At 51.0% G+C, this 27,723-nt stretch overlaps 2 protein-coding genes across 7 annotated transcripts; one reads left to right on the top strand and one right to left on the bottom strand.

Moving 5' to 3' along the window:
* Window positions 1-17,974, top strand: POLD2 (DNA polymerase delta 2, accessory subunit). 4 transcript variants are annotated; one of them, XM_077118061.1, is made up of 11 exons: window positions 1-183; window positions 1,928-2,181; window positions 13,439-13,560; window positions 13,814-13,937; window positions 14,247-14,361; window positions 14,586-14,784; window positions 15,187-15,267; window positions 15,529-15,686; window positions 15,937-16,064; window positions 16,574-16,675; window positions 17,127-17,972. In XM_077118061.1, exons 2-11 carry the CDS (start codon window positions 1,962-1,964, stop codon window positions 17,288-17,290), a joined length of 1,413 nt encoding a protein of 470 aa, XP_076974176.1. In that variant the 5' UTR covers window positions 1-183; window positions 1,928-1,961; the 3' UTR covers window positions 17,291-17,972. The 4 variants fall into 4 exon arrangements, with proteins under 4 accessions (XP_076974176.1, XP_076974201.1, XP_076974192.1 ...); XM_077118086.1 differs by lacking the exons at window positions 1-183; window positions 1,928-2,181 and adding an exon at window positions 3,959-3,998 and having other exon boundaries at window positions 17,127-17,974; XM_077118077.1 differs by lacking the exons at window positions 1-183; window positions 1,928-2,181 and adding an exon at window positions 4,088-4,199 and having other exon boundaries at window positions 17,127-17,974.
* On the bottom strand, window positions 17,545-27,388 carry AEBP1 (AE binding protein 1). Of its 3 annotated transcripts, XM_077118049.1 has the most exons (21): window positions 26,918-27,388; window positions 24,704-25,045; window positions 24,100-24,175; window positions 23,804-23,889; window positions 23,581-23,709; window positions 23,397-23,474; window positions 22,774-22,851; window positions 22,595-22,678; window positions 22,431-22,484; window positions 21,664-21,773; window positions 21,434-21,573; window positions 21,135-21,219; window positions 20,909-21,053; window positions 20,726-20,811; window positions 20,188-20,311; window positions 19,773-19,969; window positions 19,525-19,704; window positions 18,992-19,343; window positions 18,756-18,895; window positions 18,573-18,672; window positions 17,545-18,432 (listed from the first exon to the last, which is right to left on the bottom strand). In XM_077118049.1, the coding sequence occupies exons 1-21, from the start codon at window positions 27,165-27,167 to the stop codon at window positions 17,804-17,806; spliced, it is 3,465 nt and encodes a 1,154-aa protein (XP_076974164.1). In that variant the 5' UTR covers window positions 27,168-27,388; the 3' UTR covers window positions 17,545-17,803. The 3 variants fall into 3 exon arrangements, with proteins under 3 accessions (XP_076974164.1, XP_076974154.1, XP_076974145.1); XM_077118039.1 differs by lacking the exon at window positions 24,100-24,175 and having other exon boundaries at window positions 23,804-23,875; window positions 26,918-27,387; XM_077118030.1 differs by lacking the exon at window positions 24,100-24,175 and having other exon boundaries at window positions 18,992-19,217; window positions 23,804-23,875; window positions 26,918-27,239.
* Window positions 27,389-27,723: the final 335 nt, after the last annotated feature.

Below are 27,723 nucleotides of genomic sequence, written 5' to 3'. Positions count from 1 at the left end.
GCCGCGATGGGCGGGGCCTGGCGCGCAGCTCAGTGAGTGGGGTTTCCGGAGACTGCAGGCGCTTTTCCTCTGACCCGGTATTGGGGGCGATTTTCCAAGGCCCGGATCCCTCCCTGGACTCCACCCTCCCCGGTTCGGAGTGTCGCGCCGGCCGCGTATCCCCGTGGAGCCTCGGCTCCCTTGGTGAGAGTTCGCGTGATGATAAAGTCAGGCCCGGGTTTGCAGTGGGGCCGGGAGTGGGGGAGGGGAAAGGAGGGCCCGGGACAACTGGTAGGCGGGGGGCGGGTGTAGGGTGGGGGCTTCTTGCTGGTCCGGGGCTGCTTACGCTTGAACTTACATTTAGTACCCCCCCAAAGAAGAGAGGCATTTTTGTTGTTGCTAATAACAAATTTTGTATTCCCCTGCGTAATAAATCAATACTTAGTAGAAAGTAATTTGAATTATCTACCATAAGGAAAGGAAGATGTGGCTAGTTTGAACCTCCTAGTAAACTTCATGCACTCGTCTGGCATAGACAGGCAAATGTTCCCCTTCCCACTTTCCCGAGCTGGACAGAGAGGGTCTGACTCCCATGCTGTGGGTATGTTGAAGCAGTAAGCCCTTCCACAGGACCCACAGCAACATGAATCTGTAATCGAATGGCTAGGTTTCCACCTAGTGTTTGTTCCGTGACAAAGTGTGGCCTCGGTAACTGCCACGGTTCTGCACATTCGGGTTTCAAGTTCTTTCATATACATTCATTCTTTCAGCAGAGCTGTTCGATAGAGAATGCAAGATGCCACATACATAATTTTCAGTTTCCTAATAGCTTTATTTAAGAATTAAAAAGAAACAGATTAAATTAGTATTAATGTTGTACTTTAAAAACCAATAGAACCAAAGTATTATCATTTCCATGCCAATGTGAAGAAATTATTGAGATATTTTTTGTAACAGGGCTTCAAAATCTGGTGTGTTTTACACTCACAGCACTGCAATTCGAACTCACTACATTTCACCTTCTCAGAATTCCCTGTAGCTAGTGGCTTACCATTCTGGGCAGTATAGTTCTCCATGCTGATACTTCCAGAAATAAAACATGCAAAACGTCTGCCTCCTGGAACTTGCATTCTAGTTGGAGGAGGCAGACAGTAAGCAAATTTCACATAATGGTTTATTAGAAGGTAAATAGAAGCAGAAGTGCCAGGGGTTGCAGTTGTATGGTCAGGGGAGGCCCTGCTGAGAAAGTGACATTTCAGCAAAGACTTGAAGGAGTTGAGTGAATGAGTCAGGTAGATAGAAAAAAGAACATTCTAGACACAGGGAAGCTGGAGCATAGAGGCCTCAAGGCAGAACATCTGTTATGTTCTGGGACCACCAAGAGAGCTGGCGGGGTGAAGCAAACGGAAGTTTTGTGCAAAGAAGTGGCTGATTTATGTTTTATTTTTGTTATTTAATGTTGGGGTTATTATGTTATTTATGGTAGGCGTATTTAATAATTAGGTTGTCTCTGCCCTGAGATGGCCAGGTAGGGGAGCTGACCAGGTAGGGGTCCTCATCGGCCCCCCTTTGAGGGTTCTTCATTGGAGACCCTGCTAGTCGTCCAGGTGCAGACAAGAAACAAGCAGTAGACCCTTGAGTCTATGATTCACAGACAGCCTTGGAGTGGAAGTAGTGTCCCTAGCTTTCCTTTTCTCCTGCTTTGAACAAGGGCTTCAGGGCCAGACATCAATGTTTAGACCTGTTAAATTTCCAGGTGCTTATTTGACCCAGGTCTGGTGTCTACCACAGCTGTTTCCCTTTTTTCCAGGGCCCTTAGAGTACACTGGTCAGCTTGACTGAGATATACCAGATAGAGTGTGTCTGTCTGCTACTTTGAGGGTGGGAAAGGATTGCAAGAATCTGTTTGTGTTCTTGTTGTGACCACCTTCTCTTTGGCTTGGTGTAGTGATTGAGACCACTGCAGGGCTAGAAGTGGGGCCATGTTTTCCGAGCAGGCTGCCCAGAGGGCCCATACTCTGCTGTCCCCACCATCAGCCAACAACTCCACGTTTGCACGTGTGCCTGTAACAACCTACACCAATTCCTCACAGCCCTTCAGGCTGGGGGAGCGCAACTTCAACCGGCAGTATGCCCACATTTATGCCACTCGCCTTGTCCACATGAGGCCCTTCCTGGTGAGCCGGGCCCAGCAGCACTGGGGTAAGTGACAGTCTGGGAAAATGCTTCCCCTCTGACATCCAGAAAGTGCCAGGGGTTCTTAGAAATACCATGGAGAAAACTGGTGTGACTGGGAAAGTTAACCTTTTTTTGTACTGCAGTTTCTTTATAAGGTAACAGTAAGAATTGATTTAAACCATTTGAGGGTTTGAAAGTTAAGGTTTAGTTCAGAAGCTGGTTGGAAGTAGGGCTTCACTACGGTGATGATGGTGATGGTTTCACAGTGTGGGGAAGTGCTCCTCCTCTGCCTCTTCCTCCTTTTCAGTACAGAATTCCACACATCCCCCCTGGGAAATTGGTGAGCACCTGGGTGGGTGTAGTACCCGTATGAAGATGGGTGCCTGTTTGTAGGGGACTGCCTACTTCTCAGAAGCACCACCCCCACCCCTTTCACTGATCTCCTTTGTTTGTCATCCTGTTCTCCCATTTGTTGGGTGTGAAGCTCCTTTTTAAGGCTGAGTAATATTCCATCGTATGTATGTAAAGTATTTGTTTAACCATTCATTGCTGAACCATTGGCCTACTTCCACCTTTTAGCTATTGTGACTAAAGAGGCTATAAACACTGGTATACAAATATCTGAATCCTTGCTTTTAATTCTTTTAGGTATCCCACCCAGAACTGAGATTGCTGGGTCATATGTTAGTTCTATGTTTAACTTTTTGAGGAACTGCCCATTGTATTTCATAGCTGCTGTTCCACTTTACATTTCCCTCAGTAATGTTTGAGAATTTAGGGTGCATGGGTGTTTCATTGGTAACATGCTTACCTGCAGTGCACGAGACCTGGGTTCGATTCCCAACCCATATACCCAAAATAAAATAATAATAAAGTACGAGAATTTCTGTTTCTCTGCAAACTCAGCAGCACTTATTTTCGTTTTTTAAAAAAATGATAGTCATTTTAGTGGGTTTAAGATGGTATCTTATTGTGGTTTTGTTTTGCATTTCCTAATGCCATTTTTCTATCTTTCTTTGGAGAACTGGCTGTTTGAGTCTTTTGCCCATTTATTTAATTGGGTGGTTTTTCTTTTTGTTATTGGCTTGCAATAGTCCTTTCTATATTCTAGATATTAGGCTCTTATTAGAATATGGCTTCCAAATATTTTCTTTGATTCTGTTTGTTGTCTTTTCACTTTCTGGATAATTTTCTTTCACACACAAAATTTTTTAATTTTAATAAAGTCCAGTTTATTTTTTCTTCTTTTGCTCATGCCTTCAAGAATCCGTTGCCTAAAACAAGATCCTGCAGTTATCTCCCTATGTTTTCCTCTAAGTTTTAGCTATTGTGTTTAGGTTGTTGGTCCATTTTGTGTTAATTTTTGTGTATTGTGTGAGGTAGGGTCCATTTTCATTTGTTTGCATGTGGGTATCTAGTTTTCCCAGAACCATTTATTTTAACTGTTCTTTCCCCATTGAATGGACTTGGCACGCTTGTCAGAATCATTTGGCCACATATGTGTGGATTTATTTCTGTGCTCTTAGTTCTATCCCATTACTCTGTGTGTCTGTCCTTCTGCCAGTACCGCACGTTTTGATTACCGAAGCTTCATCATAAGTTTTGTATTTGGGCAGTGTGATCCTACAACTTTCTGCTTCTTTTTCAAGATGGTTTTGGCTATTTGGGGTCTTTGTCGGTTTGAATCCGTTGTGTATTCCAGAGAAGCCAAGTTCTTTAATCCTCATGCAATATTGCTGGATGGGAGCTTTTTATTGTTTCCATGGAGATGTGACCCACTCAATTGTGAGTGGTAACTTTTGTTTAAATAGTTTCCATGGAGATGTCTCTGCCCATTCAAGGTGGGATTGCTTCCTGGAGCCCTTTAAGAGGAAACCATTTTAGAAAAAGCTTGAGAGCCACCAGAACCAACAGAGCCGGTAGAACAAATAGAGCTCCGGGGAAGCTGTTGAAGAGGTCTGGAGAGAAAGCTAGCCGATGTCGCCATGTGCCTTTACAGCTGAGAGAGAAACCCTGAATGTTATTGGCCTTCTTGAACCAAAGTATCTTTCCTTGGTTGCTTTTGATTGGACGTTTTCATAGCCTTGCCTTAATTTGGATATTTTCACAGCGTTGGCAGTGTAAACCTGCAACTTTTAAAAACCTTTTCATTTCTGGTATATCGCATTTTGATAGCTTTCAAACTAAAACAGAGTTTCTTGCCCTTCCATATGAATTTGATAATTAGCTTTTCATTTCTCTGAAGAAGGCTGTTAGAAGTTTGACCAGGATCATGTTGAATCTGTAAATTGGTTTGGGTAGTACTGACATTTTAACAGTATTAAGTCTTCCAGTGCATAAGCACAGAATCTCCATTTGTTTAGGTTTTCTTTAATTTCTGATGTGGAATTATCTGTGTACAAGTCCTTTATATCCATGGTTAAATTTATTCCTAGATATTTTATTCTTGGTTGCTCTTGTAAGTGGAATTGTTTTCTGGATTTCATTTTTAGATTGTTCCTTGCTGGTGTATAGGAACATCACAGATTTTTGCATATTAATCTTGTACCCTGTTGCTTTGCTGAATTTGCTTATTAGCTCTAGTTGCTTTCTTGTAGTTTCTTCTGGATTTTCTATATGTAGGATCATGCTATCTGTGAATAACAATAGTTTTACTTCTTTATTTCCAATTTGGGTGCCTTTTATTTATTTTTATGGCCTTTTTTCTCTGGCATGCACTTTCAGTACATGGTTCTTAGGGGGAAAGTTTTCAGTCTTTCACCATTGAGTATGATGTTAGCTGTGGATTTTTCATATATACCCTTTATCACGTTGAGGAAGTTCCCTTTTATTCCCATATTTCTATTTTTCTGAGTGCTTTTGTCAAGAAAGGGTACTGAATATTTTCATATGCTGTTTCTACATCCATTGGGGTGGTCTTATGGTTTTCTTTCTTTCATCTTATTACCATGGTGTATTACATTGATTTTTTTGTGTGTGTGTTGGACCACATTGCATTCTTGGAATAAATCCCAGCTCTTATGGTATAAAATCCTTTTATGCTGTTGGATTTGGTATGTTAGAATATTGTTGAGGGTTTTTGTACTTATATTCATAAAGGATATTGGTATGTAATTTTCTTTTTTTGTGTTACCTCTGTCTGGCTTTTGTAATTAGGGTGGTGCCAGCCTCTTAGCATGAATTAAGCAGCCTTCCTTCCTCTTCACTTTTTTTGAAGGGTTTGAGAAGAATTGGTATTAATTCCTCTTTGAATGTTTGGTAAAGTTCACCTGGGCTTTCCTCTGTTCAGAGTTTTGATTACTAATTCAGTGTCTTTATTTATTATTGGTCTGTCGAACTCTTCTATTTCTTCTCAAGTCAGTGTAGGTACTATGTTTCTAGGAGTTTGTCCATTTTTGCTAAGTTGTCTAATTTGTTGGCATACATTTGGTCATAATATTCTAGAATCCTTTATATTTCTGTGAGTTTGGTAGTTGTTCTAGTTTGCTAGCTGCTGGAATGCAACACACCAGAGACAGATTGGCTTTTAATAAAAGGGGATTAATTTTGTTAGTTCTTCAGAGGAAAGGCAGCTAACTTTCCACTGAGGTTCTTTCTTACATGGGAAGGCACAGGATGGTCTCTGCTGTCCTTCTCTCCAGGCCTCTAGGTTCCAACAACTTTCCCGGGGGTGATTTCTTTGTGCATCTCCGAAGGCCTGGGGTGAGCTGCCAGTGCTGAGATGAGGTATGCTGAGCTGCTTCGTCTGTGCTACGTTGCACTCTCTCATTTAAGCACCAGCCAATTAAGTCAAAAGTCATTCATTGCAGCAGGCACGCCTCCTAGCTGACTGCAGATGTAATTAGCAACAGATGAGGCTCAGATACCATTGGTTCATGTCCACAGCAGCAGAACTAGGTACGTTCACCTGGCCAAGTTGACAACTGAATCTAACTACAACAGTAGTAATGTCTCCCCTTTCATTTTTCATTTTGGTATCTGCGTTCCCTATTTTACTTTGGTCAGTCTAGCTAATGGTTTGACAATTTTATTGACGTTTTCAAAGAACCAGCTTTTCGTTTCATTGATTTTTCTGTTGTTTTTCTGTTCTCCACTTCATTTATCTCTACTCTGAACTTTATTTCCTTCTTTGTGCTGACTGGGTTTGGTTACTCTTTTTCTAGGTTCCCCAGCAGTGTAAGGATAGGTTACTGAGGTCTTTTTCTTTTTTAATATAAGCATTTAGAGCTATAAATTCCCTTCTGATCCCTGCCTTTGCTGTATCTCCTAAGTTTTGGTGTGTTGTGCTCTCATTTTCATTTGTCTCAAGGTATTTCCTAATTTTCCTTTTGATTTCTTCTTTGACCCATTGGTTGTTTAAGAGCTTATTGTTTTATTTTCACATATTTGTGAATTTTCCAGTCTTCCTCTGTCATTGATTTATAGCTTCATTCCATTTTGGTCAGAAAAGATAGTTTTGTGATTCCAGTCTTTTAAAATATATGGAGACTTGTTTTGGGACATAACATGATCTATACTAGAGAATGATGTGACATTTGTGCACTTGAGAAGAATGTGTGCTCTGCTCTGGTTGGATGAAGCATTCTATATATGTCTGCGAGGTCTAGTTTTATAGTATTATTCAAGTCTTCTATTTTCTTGTAATCTTATGTATGGATGTTTTATCCTTTATTGAAAGTGGTGCTTCGAAGTCTCCTACTGTTGATGTAGAACTATCTACTTCCCCCTTCAAATCTGTAAATGTTTGCTTCATATATTTTTGGGGTCTGTTAGAAGGTGTATATATGTTTATAATGATTATTATAATTTTTGATGAACTGGCATTTTTGTTACTATATGGTGTCCTTCTTTGTCCCTTTTAACAGTTTGACTTAAAGTCCATTTTGTCTGGTAATAGTATAGCCACACCTGCTCTTTTGATTACTGTTCACATTGAATGTGGGTTTTTTCCCCCCCACTTTTTAACTTTTACCCTTTTTTGTGTCTTTGAATCTTAGGAGTCTCTTGTAAACAGCGTATAGTTGAGTCAATTTGCTTTTTTATCTATTCTGCCCATTTTTGTGTTTTGGCTAGAGGGTTTAGCCCATTTACTTTAAAGGAACTGCTGATAATGCAGAACTTTCTTCTATCATTTTACTGTTTGGGGTTTTTGTAAGTCTTAGACGTACACCTTTTTTTTTGTCCTTGTGTTAGTTAGGGTTCTCTAGAGAAACAGAATCAACAGGAAATATTCCTAAGTATAAAATTTATAAAAGTGTCTCACGTAACTGTGGGAATGTAGAGTCCAAAATCTGTAGGGCAGGCTGTGAAGCTGACGATTCTGATGGAGGATCTGGACGAACTCCACAGGAGAGCCTGGCCGGCCAAAGCAGAAAGACAGCCTGTCTCTTATGAATCCTCCTTGATAGGCTTCCAGTGATTAGATTAAGCATCGCTCATTGCAGAAGACACTGTTACCCTTGGCTGATTACAAATGGAATCAGCTGTGAATGCACCCTATGTGATAATAATTTAATTCTATGAAATGTCCTCACAGCAACAGACAGGCCAACACTTGCCCATCCAGACAAACAGGTACTACCACTTGGCCAAGTTGACACATAAACCTGACCATGACAGTACTCAAGTCTTCCTTTACTGCTTTTCTTTTTTTCTTTTTCTTTTTTCATTTAGTTAATCTTTTGTAGTGAACCCTTTAGAGTCTTTCCTCCTTTCTAATATTTTCTTTGTCACTACCGTGGGACATATGTTTAACGTCCTAAATCTACAGCATTCTCATTTGGTTATTCCAGCTCTTAACTTCAATAGCATATACAAATGCTTCTATAACCCTCATCCCCCCACCTTTATATATAGTTCTTGTCACAAATTGCATACTTACACCTTATGAGTCCAAAACCACTGTTATATCATTTTTATGCATTTGCATTTTAGATCCTGTAGAAAGTAAAAAATGTAATTACAAATCCAAAATAAATGAAGCATTTTTATTTACCCATGTTGTTACCTTTACCTGAGATCTTTCTTCCTTCATATAACTTTATTCATTTCCATTCAACCTGAATAATTCCTTTTAACATTTTTTGCATGGCTGGTCAGCTTTTGTTTATCTGAGATTTTCTTAATATCTCCCTCATTTCTGCAACACAGTTTTGACAGATGGAGAAGTCTTGGTTGGCAGTTTTTTCCTTTCAGCACTTTAAATATGTCATCCCACTGCCTTCTTGCCTCCATAGTTTCCAGAGAGAATTGGCTCTTAATTTGATTGAACCTCCCTTATATGTAATGTATAGCTTCTCTCTTGGGGCTTTCAGGATCTTTTTTTATCTTTGGTATTTGGCAGTTTGATTATATTATGTCTTGGTACATGACAGTTTGGTTTTATTCTGTTTGTTGCTTATTCAGTTTGGGTATGTATATTTTCATGTCTTTTGTTAAATTTGGAAAGTTTTCAGCTATTTCTCTGAATATTCCTTCTGCCCCTTTCTCTCTTTCTTCTCCTTCTATGGCTCCCACATGTGAATATTTGCATGCTTGATGGTATCCTAAAGATCTTTTAGGCTCTGTTCACATTTTTTCTTCTTCTTTTTTTTTTCCTTTCTGCTCTTCAGGCTGAATGATTGGTTGTCTTTCTTCACTTTCTTCTGTCAGCTCCTTCTGTAGTTGTACCCCTCTAGGGAATTTTTTGTTTTATTACTGTAGTCTTCAGCTCTCTTTGGTACCTTTTCAAGATTCCTTTCTCTTTATTGATATTCTCTTTGTGTTCTTCTATTGTTTTCCTTGAATTCTTTGTTCATGTTTTCTTTTAGCTCATTGACCACCAAACTTAGGACTGTTTTTTAAGACTTTGTGTGGTCTGTTCCAGGCATGGTCCTCCTCATTGATGGTGTCCGATGCTTTATCCTGCTCTTTCACATGGACCATTATTTCCTGTTTCTTTGTATGTTTTGTTGTCTTTTAATGCAACTTGGGCATTTTGATATTTTAATGTGTCCTCTGGATTTTAGACTCAAGTCATCTGATCTTTAAGCTTGTATCCAACTAGTATTATGGAAAATATTAACTGGAATGCCATCAGCTTACAAGAAAACACCTTTTCTCATTCTTTGTGGATTGACCTGTGGGGTGTTCTTCTTCAGAGCTTATCCATACAAAGAGTTTAAAAAATAGCCCAAGGCACAAGTGTAGAAACTCCCTAATCTTTTCTTGTGTATGTTTTGTCCTGGGTTTGCATGCATGGCCCCTGTTTATACAGATTCAAATGTCCCCTTTTCCTAACCAGTTTATACAGATCTGATGTCCCCTTCTCCTAGCCAGCAATCCTTTGTTCTAGGCATTTGGCACAAGTATTGCAGTTCAGTCCCTCAGGCTGTAGCCAGGTTGTGCCAGCTAGACTTGCTCCTAGTATGTGCACGAGGGTTACTCTGCTGTCCAGAATGGGGACCAGGAGTTTGCACCTTGCAGTGGGAGCTCAGACTGGTTCTGTGCCAAGGTGGAGAGGGTTAGGTGAGGTGCCAGCCAGGTAGCACCCACCTTGTTACTGCAATCCTTTAATGGTTTTCTGGAGTTTTTGAGAGAATTGTTTCTGACAGTTCTTGCTTATTGTTCCATGCTTTTGTGGGGAGATGGAGCCCTGGAACGTCTCACACTGCCGTCTTCAGTCTGGGCACTGCTTTTCCATCTCTTTTTTTTTTTCTTTTTTCTCTCTTACTTCCTTGTTGAACTCTCCAGTTGGATTATTCTTGGTGGTGAAGTAGAACCCCACCTCCTACCTTTCATTTTTGGGTGATGTTGCACTTCCTCAGTCTTATAAATGGTTTTCCATATCATTTTCAGATTCATCTCCTATTATTATTTTAAACAGACTTTTGTAGTTGAACCCATGTCTTATTCATTGTTGTTATCCTCAACAATGAGGTATCCTAGTACCAAGCTCAATCAATTTCAACTCAGGTTGTACTTTAGAATTGTACCTAAGGAGGTTTTTTCATTTTGTTTTGTTTTTCTTAAAGCAGAACAGAGTTCCATATACACAAACACACACACACATACACGCACACGCGCACACGCACAGTTTTCCCTGTTAATATTTTGCATTGTATGGTACCTTTGTTGCAGTTGTTAAGACAGTATTATTATAATTAATAATAATAATAGTAATGTAACCGTAATTTACATTAGGATTTAGTCTTTGTACAATTCTGTTTATTTTTATTTTTTAATTTTTATTCTGGTAATATTTGTATAAGCTAAAATACTTTATTTTGTGCACTTTCACTTATAAAATTCAATGCTGTTGATTGCATTCACAATGTTACACTACCATCACTACCAACCATTACCAAAACTTCAAAACGTTTCCATTGCCCCAAACGGAAACTCTATACCAATTAAGCATCAACTCCCCATTCCTACCCCTGGCCCCTGGTAACCGCTATACTAGTCTCACTTCTGGGCAGCTTTTTGAGTGCTTGGCATAGCCCATCCCACACCAGATCCATTAGTTTAGACTGTTATTTTATTCCTGGCACGGGAGAAGCCATGTGGCACCCTCCATCCCCAGCCAGGACAGCTGCTAGTCAGCTTGTCACACACCTTAATGACATTTTCTGTTTTCTACTGACTTAGTCTGCCAGGGTTGCTATAATGGATACCACAACTGATTGACTTAAACAAGAGGAATTTATTGTCTCACAGTCTGCAAGACTAGAAGTCTGAAGTTCAGGTATCAGCAGGGTTGTGCTTTCTTTGCAATCTGTAGCATACTGGCGGTAGCTTGACAGCAACCCCTAACTCAATCTCCACCTCCATTACATAGCCATCTCTCTTCTGTGTTTCCTCACTCCTACTTCTCTGCTCATAAAGACTCCAGTCATACTGGACTGAGGTCCACCATTGTTCCATTTGGTCTCATCTTAATAGGACCTTCAAAGATTCTGTTTACAGATGAGCTCACACACACAGGACTAGGGGTTAGGACTTGAACATGTCTTTGTGGGGGACAGCATGTGATCCCCAACACTATTTTCTCACAGACAAGAGTGCTGGTCAGCTTTCCACTGTAACATCTCTAGGTCTCCTTCACTTCAGCTTTCAAGCACATCTCCCTAATTTGTCTCTGAGTCCCTAGGGACACCCTTGAGGTCCCTCTGGTTCCACATTTGAGGTTTTTATGGCCATGCCCGTCTGGTACCAATTTATCTTCCATTTATCGAGGTTACATAACATTACCCCTATGGGAGAAAGCCATTCTGTTCTGTTTACAGAGTGTGTGGGTCAGGAGTTGAGGCCATGCTCAGCAGGGACAGCTGCTCGGCCCCATCATGCATAGGATGCAGCTGGGAGGCTCGGTGGAGGGAGCAAGGTAGTATGGTCCACTCCCACGTCTGGCAGCTTCTCCTTATGGCTCTAGCCACTTCATGGAAGCCCAGCCTGCCTCTAGGAAGCCCCCTCACCCTTCGTTCTTGTGTTTCCTGGACATCTTTTTTTTTTTTTTCTTAAACAAACGTATGCCCTGGACCTCTAAGTCCTTTCTTGCTGTTAGCTTTTCCCTTTGCCTGGCATACACTCCCCCCCCTGGTCTTCCCATGACTCCTTTTCACTCCTAGACCTCCATGTAATGCCGTGTCTTTGAGGAGCCACCTCTGGCCACCCCTTAGCCAATGGGGCTTCCTCTGTGTGTTCTGCTCCCTGTTTGTGGCCCCCATCACAGTGGTTATTGTCTGTCTCCTCCTAGACTGAAGCTCACTGAGGGAGGAATTGGCCTCCTTGTTCACGTCTGTGTGTTGGTGCCCAGCGCAGAGACTGAACGATGAGGATGGGTGGTGACACTGGGTACTTAAGGGCACAGATTTGGATTCCAGCTCCGTCAACTTGGATGTGTTGCTTAACCACACTGCAGTGCCCTTAGCTGTAGAATGGGGATGATAGAGGTCATCCCCGCCTTACACAGCAGTGCCCCAGGCTACACCCCCCAATTTCCCTTTGTGTCAGTGTGAGGGTGGATGTCCTACAGCATATGATCTGTTTAGCACAGGCTGCCTGGGAAGAATCAGTGGATGATGGCTAGTCCCTTGGCCCTGGCATTTCTGTCCTGTGCTGGTATTTGGAGTGACTCTCCCTCCCCTCTGTAGGGTGCAGGTCTAATGGGATATCTTGGCTGTTCCCAGATGTGGATCAGCTAAGGAAAGGGTTGGCTTCCCTGGCCTCCTTCTAGCCTATTCTCCAGGCTTGGTGTCAGCATGGACACACCCATGGGCCTTCAGTGGCTTGTGTGCCTTCCTCTCCGTGCCCTTAGTGGCCAGTCATGGAAAGGCCCTGCTCCTACAGACCACACTCTCCTGTGCCCTACTTCCTGAATGCCCCAGGCTCTTTCCATGTGTCTTCATTTACCATCAGCATCCTGGGAAAAGCTTGGAAGTGCTTCACTGAGCCACAGAGATGGGCCCCTTAGGCATTGGGTGATGGAGAACAGGGTTTCCGGGGATACGGTTTTGAATTTGGGGTATCTATTTTAGAGGATGAGGCATATTGGGGGGAGAAGATACCAAATTCCTCAAGGCAATAGTAAAATCTTAGGGCAGAGTTATGTCAAGACTTGGCTCACAGTATTCACTTACCTGAAGTTGCAAGTGAAGCTGTGCTAGGAATTATTGGTTTCCTGCTTGGGCCCACGGTAACACAGTTATACACACATGTACCTTAAAACAACAGAAATGTGCCTTCTCATGGTTCCAGAGGCCAGGGGCCCAAAATCTTGCAAGGGCCGCGCTCCCTCAGGCACTCCTGGGGTGAATCCACCCCTGGCCTCTTTGGCTTCTGGTGGCCACCTGGTTCTGATCTCCTGACTGATAACTTCAGTCACTGCTCCGTCATCCACATGACCACTTTGTGCATCTGTCTCTCTCTTAAGGAACGCATTATGGCATTTAAGGCCTAGTCACATCCAGAGTCCCCTGTTCTCTGGAAGCTGAGCAATCCTTTGTTGTCACTCATAAGGTCCAGGGAGAAAGCTCTTGTTTTCTGGCACTTGATGTTCTTTCCTCCCAGGAAAGGACAGGCTCCTGGGCTGTAGCATACTGGCAAGAGGCCTTTAGCTGAATGTTCTGTGCAGAAGGGTGGAAGGGGTCTCTCTGATTTTGTTAGAGGGTGAGGGCTGGCCGGTCCCTGAGCCACCTGTGCCTGACAGAGAGTGGAAGCTGGTAGAACTCTGAGCTCCTGTGCCCTTGACAGAGGGTGGAGGCCAGAGGGACTCTGAGCTTGTATGCCCCTTGTCCCTCAGGCAGTGGAGTTGGAGTGAAGAAACTATGTGAACTGCAGCCTGGGGAGAAGTGCTGTGTGGTGGGGACTCTCTTCAAGGCCATGCAGCTCCAGCCCTCTATCCTGCGAGAAGTCAGTGAGGAGGTAAGACCAGAAGGCTCACACAAGGGCAGGTAGTGCCTGGGGCAGGAACCTGGGCTTTTGAGCTGGGAGCAGTGATGTGGCCACTTCAGCCCCATGGTGGAGCCCCAGTTCTAATCCCTGAGCTGGGCCTTGGAAGGAGCAGTGAGCCTTTGAGGACTGGTCAATAGGGTGAAGCCCAGCTACCCTCTCACTGTACAGTGTAGGGGCCTTGGTGGGCTCTGGCCTAAGACCACCTCTCATCTCCACATTCCAGCACAACCTTCTGCCCCAGCCTCCTCGGAGCAAATACACCCACCCTGACGATGAGCTGATCTTGGAGGATGAGTTGCAGCGCATCAAACTGGAAGGCACCATTGATATATCCAAGTTAGTTACAGGTACTAAGCCAGTGAATTAGGTTCTGGGTGCAGTGGTGTCCTGGGTCCATGCATGCTGGAGCCTATGTGCATTCGTGGGGAGGTGAATTTGGGTTCAGGCCAGCTGGAGACCATCAGAGGGGGCAAGGCCCTGGTAAGACATCAGCTCTTCTTAGCTGCTCTCTCAGGGCAGTGGCCCCAGGAAGTAGGAGCACAATTCATGACGTTCTAAGTAGAGAACCAACCAGCATGTAAGGAGGAGAGCCCATTTGGGGGGCCAGTACCTCGGTTCCTTCCCTCTTAGGGGACTGTGACCCCGCTGATCAATAGGGACGGTTCTGGCTGTGTTGGGTGCTGTGAGAGATGATGGGAAGTTTCTGGTAGAGGACCACTGCTTCGCAGACCTTGCTCCTCAGAAGCCTATGGCTCCCCTGGACATGGACAGGTGAGCAGCAGCTTGAAGGGGGGCTCACCATGGAGGTCTGTTGAGGTCAGTCCAGGAGGGTGGAGGTCCCATGCTGAGCAGCCTTCCCAGTCTGACTGCTGTCCATCCTCCCTGCCCCCTGCGAAGCAGCTCAGCCTATGGCTTTGCTGATCGCAGCCTGGGCAGGGCTACCTCTTTCCTAGACACCCCACCCTAGCCTGGAGGAACCCTGACTTTTCCTGCAGGTTCGTGCTGCTGGTATCCGGCCTGGGTCTAGGTGGAGGCGGGGGTGAGAGCCTACTGGGCACCCAGCTGCTGGTGGACGTGGTGACAGGGCAACTTGGGGACGAGGGGGAGCAGTGCAGCGCCGCCCACATCTCCCGGGTCATCCTCGCCGGGAACCTCCTCAGCCAGAACACCCAGAGCAGGGATTCCATCAACAAGGTCTCAAGCCTACCACCTGGGGTTCTGCCCCATCCCACTCCATCCCACCCTGAAAGCACCCCTCCCCATCCCTACTCTGGGAGCCCCCAGCCCCATCCTGAGAGAGCTCCAGAAGACCCTTGTGAGCCCACCCTGGAATCAGTGGCCTAGGGTATTGCAGGCCACTGTGAAGCTCCTATGGTCACACTGGGGCCACTGTCTTCAGGGCTGTTGAGCCTTGTGCTCAGTGTAGTGGGAAGGCTAGAAGGGATTGTGGGGTCTTTGGGGCAGGTGCTTCCTGTCTTCCTATGGGTGGAATGTGCTTTGTCCTCTTTAGAGCCAGGGCCCAGGAGGGGACTTTGGCAATTCCTGGGTCTTAGCCTTACTCATGACTGACAGGGTCTATGGGATCTCTGCTTTCAGGCCAAGTACCTGACCAAGAAAACCCAGGCAGCCAGTGTGGAAGCGGTCAAGATGCTGGATGAGATCCTCCTGCAGCTGAGTGTGAGTGAGCCTGGAGGTCCAGGTTGTGGGGAGACTGAAGCCTTTGAAACTTCTTTTGGGCAGCTGGAGGCAGGCAGGGAAGGGCAGAGGGAGTACGCAGAGCAGGAAATGAGAGCCCCTCTGGGCTGTGTCCCGTGGGAATGGGCACTGCTGAGTCCCGGGCTGTGTGGTAGGTGGGGATGGGTACTGCTGAGCTCCTGAGCTATGTGGTGGGTAGGTTTGGAAACTGCTGAACTCCTCCTGCTCTTTCTGTCCTTCCAGGCCTCAGTGTCTGTAGATGTGATGCCAGGTGAATTTGATCCAACCAACTACACGCTGCCCCAACAGCCCTTGCACCCATGCATGTTCCCGCTGGCCACTGCCTACTCCACGCTCCAGCTGGTCACCAACCCCTACCAGGCCACTATTGATGGTGTCAGGTAACCAGCACAGCCAGATCTCAGGACTGAACCTGGCCTTTCATTCAGGCAGGTTCACCAAGTGGAAGGGCTGGGGGCAGCTTGGAGTTGGCCCCTTTCTGGTCTCCAGGGTACCCTGGGAACACTGCACAGCCCAGTGGATCCCGTGGGTGGTTTGGTCTTAAGAGCCTGTTGTGCTGCACCCTGGAGGGAACAGGAGACCCTGGTGGTGGCTTTCCTGCCCTATGGTCAGCCAAGCTTTGCCTTGCAGATTCCTGGGGACGTCAGGCCAGAATGTGAGTGACATTTTCCGGTATAGCAGCATGGAAGACCATTTGGAGATCCTGGAGTGGACCCTGCGAGCCCGTCATCTCAGCCCCACAGCCCCTGACACCCTTGGTAACTGGCTCCAACCCATGAAAGTGAAGTGACTGGCTGTAGGCCTCCTCAGTGTTCTGGAGGGGGTGGTCCAGTATGGATTGGCAATCACCAGCCTTTCCACGACTTATCTAGATGGTCAGAAGCTTGGCGCTTATTCTGGAGGCTACTTTGGAACCTTCATTCTGTCCACACCCAAGGCCCTGCTTGGGGCTGCAGGCCTTGGGCACATACTGGAAGTTCAGGCTGGTCAGAGCCCTGTACCCATGCCCAACCTGAGCCCCCATCTTCATGTGGGCCCCAAAGGCCAGCCCTTTGCTCCAACCAGGGTTGCTCTTCTCCCACCGTCCAGGGTTCTGTAGCAACATCTGGGGACATTGTTATAGTCATAACGGGCTGGAAGTAGGTGCTTCTGATCTCTGACAACTTGAGGGGTCAGGGCAGCTTCACAGCAGAGGATTCTTAACCCCACATGCCCCAGGGTTGAGATGGAAGCCCTGCCCTTAGTCGCCCGCCTTCCCTTCCTCCAGGTTGCTATCCCTTCTACAGAATAGACCCATTCATCTTCACCGAGTGTCCTCATGTCTACTTCTGTGGCAGTGCCCCCAGCTTTGGCTCCAAAGTTGTTCGAGGTGAGAGGAATTCTGTGAACCTGGGCCTGGTATTTGTAGGGAATTTGCTCTCAGCTGGGGCCATGACCCCCAGAGGAGGAAATCCATGTGTGGAATTCCCAATTGCCCTGCGGCCTGGGCTACCCTGACTGTGGGACCACCAGGATCTGCCCTATGGCCACATTGCCTGGAGTGCTGTCACCTCACTGCAGGCAGCTAGGCTGAGCAAACTAGCTGGCAGAGTAGGTGGGAAGCGTTCAGTGCCTGCATGCTCGGCCAGTACTTCAAGCTCATATCACGTCAGGGTCATAGCCAGGGTTACCCTTGGGTGGTAGAGTCATTGGCCTGGGCTGTGGTCCCAGCCCTTGCACCATGGTCTGAGGGGGTTCCTGCTGCCACCTCTCTTGCCATGGCCCCAAGTACTTCTGGTGACCTTCCTTTGGGCCACAGCTCCCATATGGTTTCTCTCTAGGCCCCGAGGACCAGACTGTGCTGCTAGTGGCCGTGCCTGACTTCAGTGCCACACAGACTGCCTGCCTTGTGAGTCTGCGCAGCCTGGCCTGCCAGCCCATTAGCTTCTCAGGCTTTGGGGCAGAGGACGATGAGGACCTGGGTGTCCTGGGCTTGGGCTCTTAACCATAAAGGCAGCCATGGATGGGGCTGGACTGTGCCTGGGTTGGGAGGCTGGAAAGCAGCCCTTCCTTCACTGCATTGTTAGCACCCAGCAATAAAGCCTGAACATTTTCTTCCTCTGTGTGAGCCCCATGCCACAAGAGCCTGCAAGGCTTGGCCTGAGAAGTGGGTTCTCCTTGCCCAGTGAACTCTGTCCCCACTAGGAAGTCACTCTGAGCAGGTCACAGGGATGAGAATTTTTTACATCAACATTCATCTGCCATGTGAGCTTGTTTTATTGGCATGAGCAAAAAGGATGGAACAAAAGGCTGCTGGTCTTCTCACCCCTGCCCATTCCCATCCATGCAACCCTAAGGCTGCCTGGCGATCCCACCCCTAAAGACTCTGCCTTTTGGGTCTTGGTCACGCTGTTGTCCCTCAGAGGAGATGGGAGTTGTTCCTGGGCAGGTACTGCAGGCCAGTCCTCTGTGAGCCGGGGCTGCTGAGCTGGCTAAGTGGAGCGATGGGACCACGTCCTCAGAAGTCCCCAAAGTTCACAGTGTAGGTCTCAGCTGTAGTGAAGGGGAATGTTGGGCCTGTGCCCACCTCCTCTTCCTCCCACTCCTCGGGCTCCCACTCAGTCCCAAATTCCGTCACCATCTCTGTGTAGATCTCAGTATCCAACTCCTCCCAGCCAGCCGTGGTCAGGGGAAGGGGGTGCCAGTCTCCCAGCTTGGAGCCTGGGGTAGGGGTAGGGGTAGGGGTATGGGTGGGGATAGGGGTTGGGGGTAGCGTGGGGGTGGGGGGTGGTGTGGTCGGGGGCACCGGGCTAGCAGTGGTAGTGGCAGTAGCAGTGGCATTCAGGCGGCGCAGACGCATCTGCTCCCGCATCCTCAGGCGGTACTGTAGGCGGCGACGCTGCAACAGCCGCTGTTGGGGGGTCATGGGTCGGGACGGGTCAATACGTGGAATGGGCCGGTTCCCGTTCAGGGCCATGATCTCCCGGATGCGCTTCCAGTTGGAGCGGGCCAGCACGAAGTTGCACTGCGTAGCTCCGATGTCATAGTCCACATTACAGGTCTTGGCACTTGGTGTGTAGCCCTCAGCATGGGCTGTTACACGGTACTCGCCCGGATTCAGGATACGCCAGTAGTCGCCCCCACTTGCTGCAGGGCAAGGGGAGGCCAGCCACCCCGTCACCCCACCCTTAAAACTAGCCCACCTTTGGCCCAGGGCAGGGATCCCCAGGGGGGAACAGGGCAGCCCCCTCCAATAGGAGGCAGGATAAGGGTCTGCAGGATCATACCTGTCTTCACACCATGGTTGACGCCGCTCACAGAGATGGTGGCGTTGGCAATGGGGATGCCTTGCTCATCTGTCACGACTCCCTTGATGCCACGGTGGACCTGCCAGGAGGAGGGAGCTGGCTGCCATGCCCTCTAGGTGCCTTCCAGCCCGGCTCCGTCCCCAGCCCTGCCCGAGCCCCCACCTGCTCCATGAATGTGAGCAACGCCTCCTTGTTGTTCTCCCACTCGTGGGGTAGCTCACTCTCATGTGGGAACTTGTCACAGCCCAGGTAGATGGAGAGCTCCAGGCAGTTGGTGTGCAAGTAACTAAAATCGTTGATGGCTGGGAGGGCAGAGACAAGGGCAGGGGTCACAGCACCGCCCAAGACCCTGCTAACCGCCACCCACCCCCAGCCCCTGCCTTCCCAGGCTGACTCACTCCCCGAGCGGGGATTCCACTTAGCCCCGTTGACAATGCCCGTTCCGCCTGTGTAGTCCTGGGCTTGGCACCCTCCCCGGTAGGGCTCAGTCATGCTCAGGTGGGCTGAGGCATAGGACACAGCCAGCCAACGGAAGACGGCATGGTCGGGGGTCTCCTGGGCCTCCGACACCTCGTCCTCCTCCTCTCCTCGAGCAGCAGCCATGGCTGCAGCCAACAGCTGCTCCTGGGTGGGCGTGTGCGCCATGTCGTAGGGGTAGGACACGAGCCGCTCACCCCCGTTCAGGTTGGCCCCCAGCACAAAGGGATTCTTTTCCATCCAAGCAATGATGGCCCTGACCTCTGTGGATACCTAGGGGACCACCAGGAGCTGCATGAGGCCAGGGCTGCAGCCTCAGGGTCCCTGGGCTCCTGTCTCCATGACCCCTGGGCTGGGCAGATGACAGACACCTGTGGTCCTCCCCTCACACCCACCCGCTAGCGTTCTGAGCCTTCACACTTAGGATTCTACTACCTCGCAGCTGCATCCTCACCGTGGCATCTGGGGAGAGGTAGCGCTCCGGAATGGGCAGGTTATTGTTGGGCACCCGGTAGGGGACCCATTTCCTCTCTTCAGCTCCCCAAAGCACAGAGTTGAGATCTGGGAAGTCCTCAAAGATGTCGAAACCCTCCTCGGTCCACAGCCCCAGTGCCCAGTTCCCAAACTCCGAGCCCTGCGGGATAGTGGAGTCAGGAAGTGCCACCCTGCCTGGCCCCGCCACCCTCTGGACCGCCTACCCACCATCTGCGCAGCCACCTCATAGCCATCCGGGTTCAGCGAGGGCACCAGGTGGATGCGGGTGTCCTGCACCAGGCTGCGCACGCGGGGATTCCCGTCACGGTACTCACGGCACAGGTACTGCATCAGCATCAGCAGCAGCTCACGGCCTAGCACCTCGTTGCCATGGATCCCAGCTGTGTAGCGAAACTCTGGCTCCCCTGCAAAGGCTGTAGCCTCAGCAACCACCCTGCCACCTGAGGCCCAGGGCAGCTTCAGGTAAGGAGGCCTTAGAGGCCGGCTTGTAGGGCCCAGCAACACAGGTCTGGAACCTCAGAGCTCAGGGGAGACTGCTAGCAGCAGGCAGGCCTGGGCAAGGGTGGGGAGATGAAGTCAAGACAGGTTGTGCCAGGATAGCATCCCAAGGGCCCCTGCTCACCCAGCTCATGGTCCCCAGGATTGTCTGAGATCTCCATAGCATAGATCTTGAGCCCACGTGCACTCTTGCCCAGGCTATATGTGCGGGTAATGGTGGGGCACTCCTCATTCACCACCTTCATCAGCTGGGGAGGTGGAAGGATGGAATCATGTGGCTGATGGAGGCAGTATAGATGCCAGGAGGGGCCAGGCCAACCCCAACAAGGGGCCATGACCACTTTCACTGTCCTAGTTCTGCTCTGTGGGAGGGGCTTCTGTTGTATGAACCTCTAGAAGAAGGGGCTGGAGGTGCTAGCCCTGGAGGGAGAGGGCCCAGGGAGCACCTCGGCCAGCTTCTCACTCCGCAGGTGAAGCGCTTCCCCATCATCCTTGGGGTACAAAGTCTCAGCCAAGTGACTTGGCCCTAGTTTTCTACCTGGCATCAAGGTGATGGTGGCAGTGGAGGGGGATGTCCTGTGCATGGTGAGCTCTGCAAGGTCCTCTGGACCAGGAAACTGCCCCCCATCCCGACCCCACAGCACCCTGAAAAGCTGCTCCACCTGGCGCATGTCCTTGTAGCTGTGGTGGCGGAAGTCCAGGTCATCTGTGGTCATCACCTCATTCTGTGTGTAGTAACTGTGGATGGCTGCAGAGGGGTAAGTGGGTGGGCCCTGAGCCAGCCGCCCGCTGAGCCCCAGCCCCCCCCGCAGCCCCCCATAGCCCTGTAGCTTGCCCACACTCACGGGACAAGGGGCAGCCCAGCACCTCCAAGCGCAGGCAAAGACTGCCATTCCAGGTGAGTGGATAGATGCGGATGAAACGGGCCACCACTGGCTCAGGAAACTCACTCAGCACTGGTGTGTCCTTGTCCACGTTTCCGTGGAATGTCTAGGGGAGGAAGTGCCTTCAGAGCTGTGCGCCCTCCCAGCTGTGAGCCCCTCAACCTCTGGCCACAGAAGATAGGCTCACCATTTCCTCATAGCCATTGGTATACATCACCCATGTCTGGCTGTCATTGCTGAAGCCCACAAAGAAGGTGGTCACAAAGTCGGCACTGAGGGTGAGAACATATGGGCTGGTGAGAGTACCCTGCCCAGGGGCCCAGGCCAGCCTCTAGACCCCAGGAATGTGACATCCGGGGCCTTGAGGTAACCGTGGGTGGGCTGTTTACTCCCCTGACCTGTCTGCTCAGCTGGGAACTAGCTTTGACCAGAAGTGGCTGTCGACCCTGTGTTAATCTATCCTGGCCCTCAGCCCTGCCCACATACTGGACACTGGAGTCGCGGCCCTGGGTGATGACCCCAGTGAAGCGGGTGGTCCTCCTGGTGTCCACCTCGATCCACTGTGTCTGTGCATCATCTTCTGCACACCATGCCCCGTCAAAGTAGTCGTCCTCGTTGGCCCCTGCCTGTGGGGCAGGCATAAAGAGGGACTTGAGCGGGGGAGGGGGTGGGGTGGAAACCTGGAGCTCTGGGTGGGGGTCCCTGCTGTCACCCACCTGTATGTTGAGCCTGCCGCGCTGCGCCCCCAGGCCATGCCGCAGAATAGAAGAGGCGCGGATCTGATTGTCCTCTATGCGGTGTGACTCCATCCCAATGGGGGGGCATTCTAGGGACATGGGCACTGCTGCTGCAGCCTACTGACCCTGCTTACCCACCCCCAGAGCAGGTGCCCACACCCTTGCCACAGGGGCCAGGGAGGAAGCCAGCAGCTCCAGTGGTTGGTGGGGTGGAACTGCTCATCCCCGACCCCTGGCAATCTTAACCTGCCTCAGCCACGCCCCCCCCCCCCCCCCCCCCGGGGGGAATGGACTAAGAAGCCATCTCCCAGGGGCAGCAAGGCCCACAGAGGTGACAGGGGAAACCACTCAGAACAGGACCAGTTGGAGGCCACACAATGACCCTCATGGGCTCAAGGGCACGGCAGCCTCTCTCCTCTAGCCCAGCCCTGGGCACCGACCAGTATACCCACTCTGCTGCCAAGAATCCCCAGGGAGCCTCTGCCCTCCCTGACAGACAGACGCTTGGCCAGCTGCCCTTGCTCTGCTCAGGATGGAATTGCTCATAGCCAGCCAAGCTCTGCCTGCTCTGGAGTCAAGACATGTCAGGGGAGGTTGTTCTCAGTTCCCAGGGTCCCCACTTTTCTGGGCCCCAAGAATCTAGGAGCAGTAAAGGGTCTTGGGGTACAGGCTGGCTGCCGGGAAACTGTTCCCAACCCCTGCTGCCTGTCAGCAGCCCCGCTCTGGCCTTGGACCTGCTCACGCACTGATTTTTTCTGTCGGTGTCCACTCTTCCTCCAACTCCTCGCCCTTTTTGGGCCCTGCGGGGCACCAAAGACAGGAGGTGATGCCAAGGGTCCCAGAGCCTCCCGAGTCCAGATGCCTCTAGTCCACCCGTGCCAGGCACCCCCAGTCCCCCTGGCCCACGCACCTTTGCGGTCCTTGCCTTTGTCCACTGCCCACGGGTCTTCTGTCTCTTCCTCTTTGGGGCTGCTGCCCTCCTTTTTGGGTTTCTCTGCAGAGTGGACAGTGGGAAGGGCCTGTCAGCTCAACCCTGGGTTTCAGAATGCATGCTGTGGCAAGGGATAGGGCAGGCTTAGGTCCACTCACTCAGCTTCTCCTTCTCTTCATCCGTTTCCAGCTCGGCATCTGGCTTCTGAGACCAAGGAGGCCGGAAGTAATAGTCCACTGCCAAGAGGGAGCACAACATTGAAGGGGCCCTGACACTTGCCCTTAGCCACCCAGCCCCCACCAACTCCCAGAGGGACCCTGAAGGTACAGGCTCACCCTGAGCCATACACCCACCAGCATTCACTGGCATGACCAAGGCTTAGAGGGTGGTCAGGACAGGCTGGGGGGTAGGGGTGAGCCTTGAGGAGTTTGGACAGGGGAAATAGGTGATGAGAGGCAGGCCAGGTTCAGGGCAGGAGCCCCAATGGGACGGGGAGGTCAGTAAAAGAAGAAATGGGCAAGCTGAGGATGAGGTTTCAGGGCACTCCCAATGGGGTTGGGACCAAGCAGAAACCAGGAAAGAAGTTGGAGAAGAGTCTCAGCTCTGAGGGATTAAGAGTGCAGGCAGTGGGCCTGGGTGAGCCTAATAGGGGACGTTCAGGGCATTGTAGCCTCCCACTGAGCTGCCATCCTATGGAGTTCTGTGGCCACAAGTCCCATCTCCCAACTGCAACCTGGCCTCCCAGGCTCAGGGTCACAGTGCATAGGTGCGAGAGACTCACTTTCATCGTAGTTGGGGATCCCGTAGCCATCCTCCTCCTCAGGGGGTGGTGGGGGCGGCAGGGGCTTGAAAGGCTGCTCTGGAGACAGACACAAGGTAGGCTTAGAGCCCTGAGGCCCTCCCCACCTCCAGCCCGTCAGTGCCTCCACCCCATGCTGGGCCACAGCAGGACATGGTTGTCTTACCCATCTTCTCTGGTACCTCAACCACCATCTGGGGTGACTTGGGCTCCTCTGGGGGATCAGGCCGCGGCCTCTCAGGCCTCTTCCTGCTGGGTGGAGGCCTGGGTTGCTTCTGGCGCCGGATGTACTCAACTGCGAGGGAGGGCAGCTCTGAGGGAGCTGGACCCCTCACAAAGCAGACAGGGCTGCCCCCACCAACCCAGGCCAACCACAAAAGGCAACTCACAGTCCTCATAGTCTTCCCTCTCTATCTGGTCATTGTAGTCCAGCGTGGGTGGCTCTGTCTCCTCCTCCAGCTCTGGGGAGAAAGCTCTCGTGGCTGCTCTGAAGATGCTCCCTAATCCTCCCTGGGAAAGGACCCTCCTGCAACCAGGGCTCTAACTCCACCCCTTTCATGCTCACATCTGCGCAGCCACTGTGGGCTGCTGCATTTGGAGACACCTTTGACCCAAGCCCTCTGAGCCCTCTAGGAGGGGGTAGGCCCATCCCATATGAGTGCCGAGTGCCCAGATAGTTCCAGACCCTCCAGGCTGATGCCCCTGAGTCTCCATGCAAGTGTCCTCTCCTCCAGGGCCCTGCCATGAATTTGGGAGAGGGCCTCACCTACAGTCCAGAAGGCCCAGAGTGGGTCAAAAGCAGGCCCCTATGTCACCCAGACTTGGCTAACAGCCCCTGCAGCACAGAGGCCCTGGGTTGTCTGGGCATCTTGCTAGAATCCCCTGGGACCAGAGAGCTTGGAAAACCTTTTGGTGAGCCCAAGCCCTGCCCCACAGCCACCCCCCAGAGAGGAAGAATGGGTCTAGGGTGGCCTGGCTGCCATTTGACTCCCCGCCTTCCCTGCAGGCTCAGAGCCTAGGGACACGTGGATGGGTGCAGATGTTCTGGGTAGGGGCCCAGGGGGCAGAGAGCCCAGCCCAGTGGAAAAGAACCCCACCCATGAGGCCTCAGCATCAAGGGAGCCTACCCATCCACTGGCCAGAGTTCATGCCCAAAATGAGGCCCTAGCACCCATGCTGTCTATTGGGGGTGGGAAGTCTGCGAGAAGCAGTGGCCCAGGGGCCTATTCTCCCTGCGTTATAACAACCCTAGGTCAGGACCCACAACTCTGGAGGAACTCTTGACAAACCTCCCTCCTGGGGCAACTCCTCAAGGGCAGGGCTTGGGGGTGGGGGTAGTGGCCACTCCAGGGTTTCTGAGGGGGCCGAGGTTGGGGGCTTCTTCCCAGCCAAGGGCTTCTTGGTGGCTTTGGGTGGCTTCTCCTTGGGCTTCTTGGTAGCCTTGGGTGGCTTCTCCTTGGGCTTTTTGGTGGCCTTGGGTGGCTTCTCCTTGGGCTTCTTGGTAGGCTTGGGTGGTTTCTCCCGTCCTTTCTTGGGCGGCCTCGGGGACCCCTCCAAGGACTGCTTGGTTGGCTTGGGACCTTTCTCTTTTTTCGCTTTCTTTCCTTTATCTTTGGCCTTTTCTGGAGGTGCTGTCAGGGATTGAGATTTAAAGACAATTAATAGCCTGTTCTGTGCCCCCTCCCCCGTGTAGTCACACCCAGTGGGTCCAACAGCCTGAGCATGTGGGTCATTGTTAATGCTGTTTACAAACCAGTGAACTGAGGGGTTAAGCTGCTTGCTCCAGTGGCAGAGCTGGGATTTGAACCTGGGTTTTGCCTGCAAGTGTGGGGCTATCACTACTGCAGCTAGGTCTCTGGGACACTCAATTCCGGGGAAGGAGGCCTTCATCCCCCCAACCCCTAGGACCACAGTCTAAGCCTCTCACAATTCACTCCTTTGCTGAATGGCCATCAGCCAGCCCTGGAACAGGGAGAGAGCCTCATTCCCCTCAAATGCCATCAGAATGAAGGGTTAACAAAATGAAATGTTAACAGGGCGGGCCGCGGTGGCTCAGCGGGCAAAGTGCTTGCCTGCTATGCCGGAGGACCTCGGTTCGATTCCCGGCCCCAGCCCATGTAACAAAAAACGGAAAAACAAAATACAATAAAACAAGAAAATGTTTAAAGATGTTTCCCTTTCTTCCTTCCTTCCTTCCTTCTATCCTTCCTTCCTTCTATCTGTCTATGTTTCCCTTCCTTCCTTCCTTCCTTCCTTCTCTCTGTCTTTCCTTGAAAAAAAATTATAAAAAAAAAAAAAAAAAAAAATGAAATGTTAACAGAGCCAGGGAGCTCTGAGAAGCCTCCCTGCAGCAACAAGAAAACCTTCAAAGAAAAGGGGACACTGGTGGGTCTTGAAGCCCAAGGAAGAGGAATTGTGCCCTTAGCAAGAAGCAAAGGAGTCTGGGGGTAGGCTGGAAGCCAGAACTGCTGGGGGTTGAGGACTGCACAGAAGGCAGGGGGCCAGGCCAGCAGGGAGGTTGCTTGCCCACCTTGACTGCCCTCTGCTCACTCTGCATGGGGGAGGAGCAGGTCTAGGCATGAGCCTCTCCCTGGGAGTCCTCCCACTGTGCTGGAAGAATTTAATGAGGGGGGAGGGGGCAGGCACAGGGAAGTTGAGGGGCAAAACAACAAAAGGCCAGGAAGAACCTGGGCCAGCCTTGCCCCTCCCCATCCTATGAGAGGCTAGAGGCAGGGCTGGGGTGCAGGGTGACTGTCCTGGGACCCAAGAACCGCCCCCAAGGTGGGAGGGGGTGGGGAGGAGCACAGAAAGATCTAGAGCTGGGACTGCAGGGGAGGGGCCCACAGAGCCACAGGAATGATGGATGGTGCTCCAAAGTCTCCTGGAAGAGGGAGAGAGAAACAAAACTTTTGGCCACCTCCAGAGGATCACCCAGGCAGCTAAAATGTTGTGACAGCTGACTGCATAAGAGGTCCCGGATTCAACGCTTTGATGGGGGCACACTTCATTTGATCCTCACACTGATCCAAGACTACCCACTGCCACCTGGAAGCTTTGGGGAAGGGGTCTTCTGCAACCCCCTCATCCACCTCTCTGTGGGCAAGAGGGCACTCACAGGGTAGATGGAATACTGAGGGACAGCCGGTGTGAAAGAGAAGGCCACGAGGACCCCTGTTAAACAGCAACACACCTCGGACCAGGTTGGGGTAGAGAGCTGCAAAGTCTGGTTGGCTCAAGCCCAGTCCTTCTAGGGGCTTGGGGATGAGAGGCTGGGACAGCCAAGCACTGGCTCCCCAGAAGGTGCCTGGTACCTGAGAGTCTGGAGGCCCCACTTACCTTGCCTTCCTAAAGTGCTTGTCACACACCTGGGCTCAACAGATGCTCGTGCATTCGAGGACATTTGTCACTGCGGGGCCAGGCCCAGACCCTCCACTGACACCAACTACCCCCACCCCTGCCTGCCGGCCCCTCCCCAGTAGGGCCCCCCAGCCCCCGGTCCTTACCTTCTCCAGCCACCCCCTGCGCCACCATCTTCTTGTCCACCGCCTGGGCTTTGCGGCCCCGCAGGGTGGGCGTGGGGAGCGGTGGGGCCTCCACGTCCTTCTCTCGGCGCTCGGGCTCCAACTCCGACAGGAAGCCCTCGAGGAACTCCTCGATCTCGTCGTCGGTTAGCACAGTCTGCGGGCGTCCCCCGGGCCACAGCGCCAGCACCGCCAGCAAGCAGCCCAGCAGGGGAGTACCGCGCATTGCCATGGCGGCCACTGGCCTCGGGGGCCCACACCGGGTGGGCGGGGGCTCGGGGCGGACGTGTGTTTTGGGGGGGTCTCCCCGGTGCTGGGAAGGACGGGGGTTTTCCGGAAGCGGGATGGTTGGGGGCGCTCCCGGACGCGAGGCGCTGGCGACTTCTGAGCGCTCCGGGTCCCGCGTGGCGCGCTCCTCTCCCTGGGCGGACCGCCCACTCCGAAGCGTGATCCACCGCCGGGGCCGGGGCACCGAGGCTTCCGGAGCCGGGGGCGGGGGGGGCGGGTAGGGAGGAGGAGGAGGAGCCAGGCGAGCTCAGTGGGGGCAGCGAGTGCTGCGCGTTTGGCGGCTCCCAAGGCGCGGATCGCGCCTAATGCAGAGTATCAGAGAGGCAGGGTCTGGAGTCACCCGGACCAGATCCGAAGGGCCGACGCCCCTGCCGCTACCGTTCCCGGCACCGCCCCCAAACTGGGATCAGGAGGTGGGACGCGTAGCCGAGCCCTCTGATGTGATCCAGAGTCCCAATCAGGAGGACCCAGCTACGGCCTCTGGGCCCTCCCCACCTCGG

This window comes from Tamandua tetradactyla, chromosome 1, assembly GCF_023851605.1.
Source record: "Tamandua tetradactyla isolate mTamTet1 chromosome 1, mTamTet1.pri, whole genome shotgun sequence".
Lineage (NCBI taxonomy): Eukaryota > Metazoa > Chordata > Mammalia > Pilosa > Myrmecophagidae > Tamandua > Tamandua tetradactyla.
The sequence above is the reverse complement of the archived record's forward strand: the minus strand, read 5'-3'. Positions and strand labels throughout refer to the sequence as shown.

Bases quoted from the DNA above. Each gene is read 5' to 3' on its own strand.
- AEBP1 (XM_077118049.1), bottom strand. From the start codon at position 27,167: ATGGCAATGCGCGGTACTCCCCTGCTGGGCTGCTTGCTGGCGGTGCTG. The intron at 20,312-20,725 runs GTGGAGCAGCTT...CCACCTCCCCAG, and splicing joins GCTACAAGGACATGCGCCAG to CTGATGAAGGTGGTGAATGA. The intron at 19,970-20,187 runs GTGAGCAGGGGC...CAGCCTTTGCAG, and splicing joins TCCTGGGGACCATGAGCTGG to GGGAGCCAGAGTTTCGCTAC.
- POLD2 (XM_077118061.1), top strand. From the start codon at position 1,962: ATGTTTTCCGAGCAGGCTGCCCAGAGGGCCCATACTCTGCTGTCCCCA. The intron at 13,561-13,813 runs GTAAGACCAGAA...TCCACATTCCAG, and splicing joins TGCGAGAAGTCAGTGAGGAG to CACAACCTTCTGCCCCAGCC. The intron at 14,785-15,186 runs GTCTCAAGCCTA...CTCTGCTTTCAG, and splicing joins GCAGGGATTCCATCAACAAG to GCCAAGTACCTGACCAAGAA.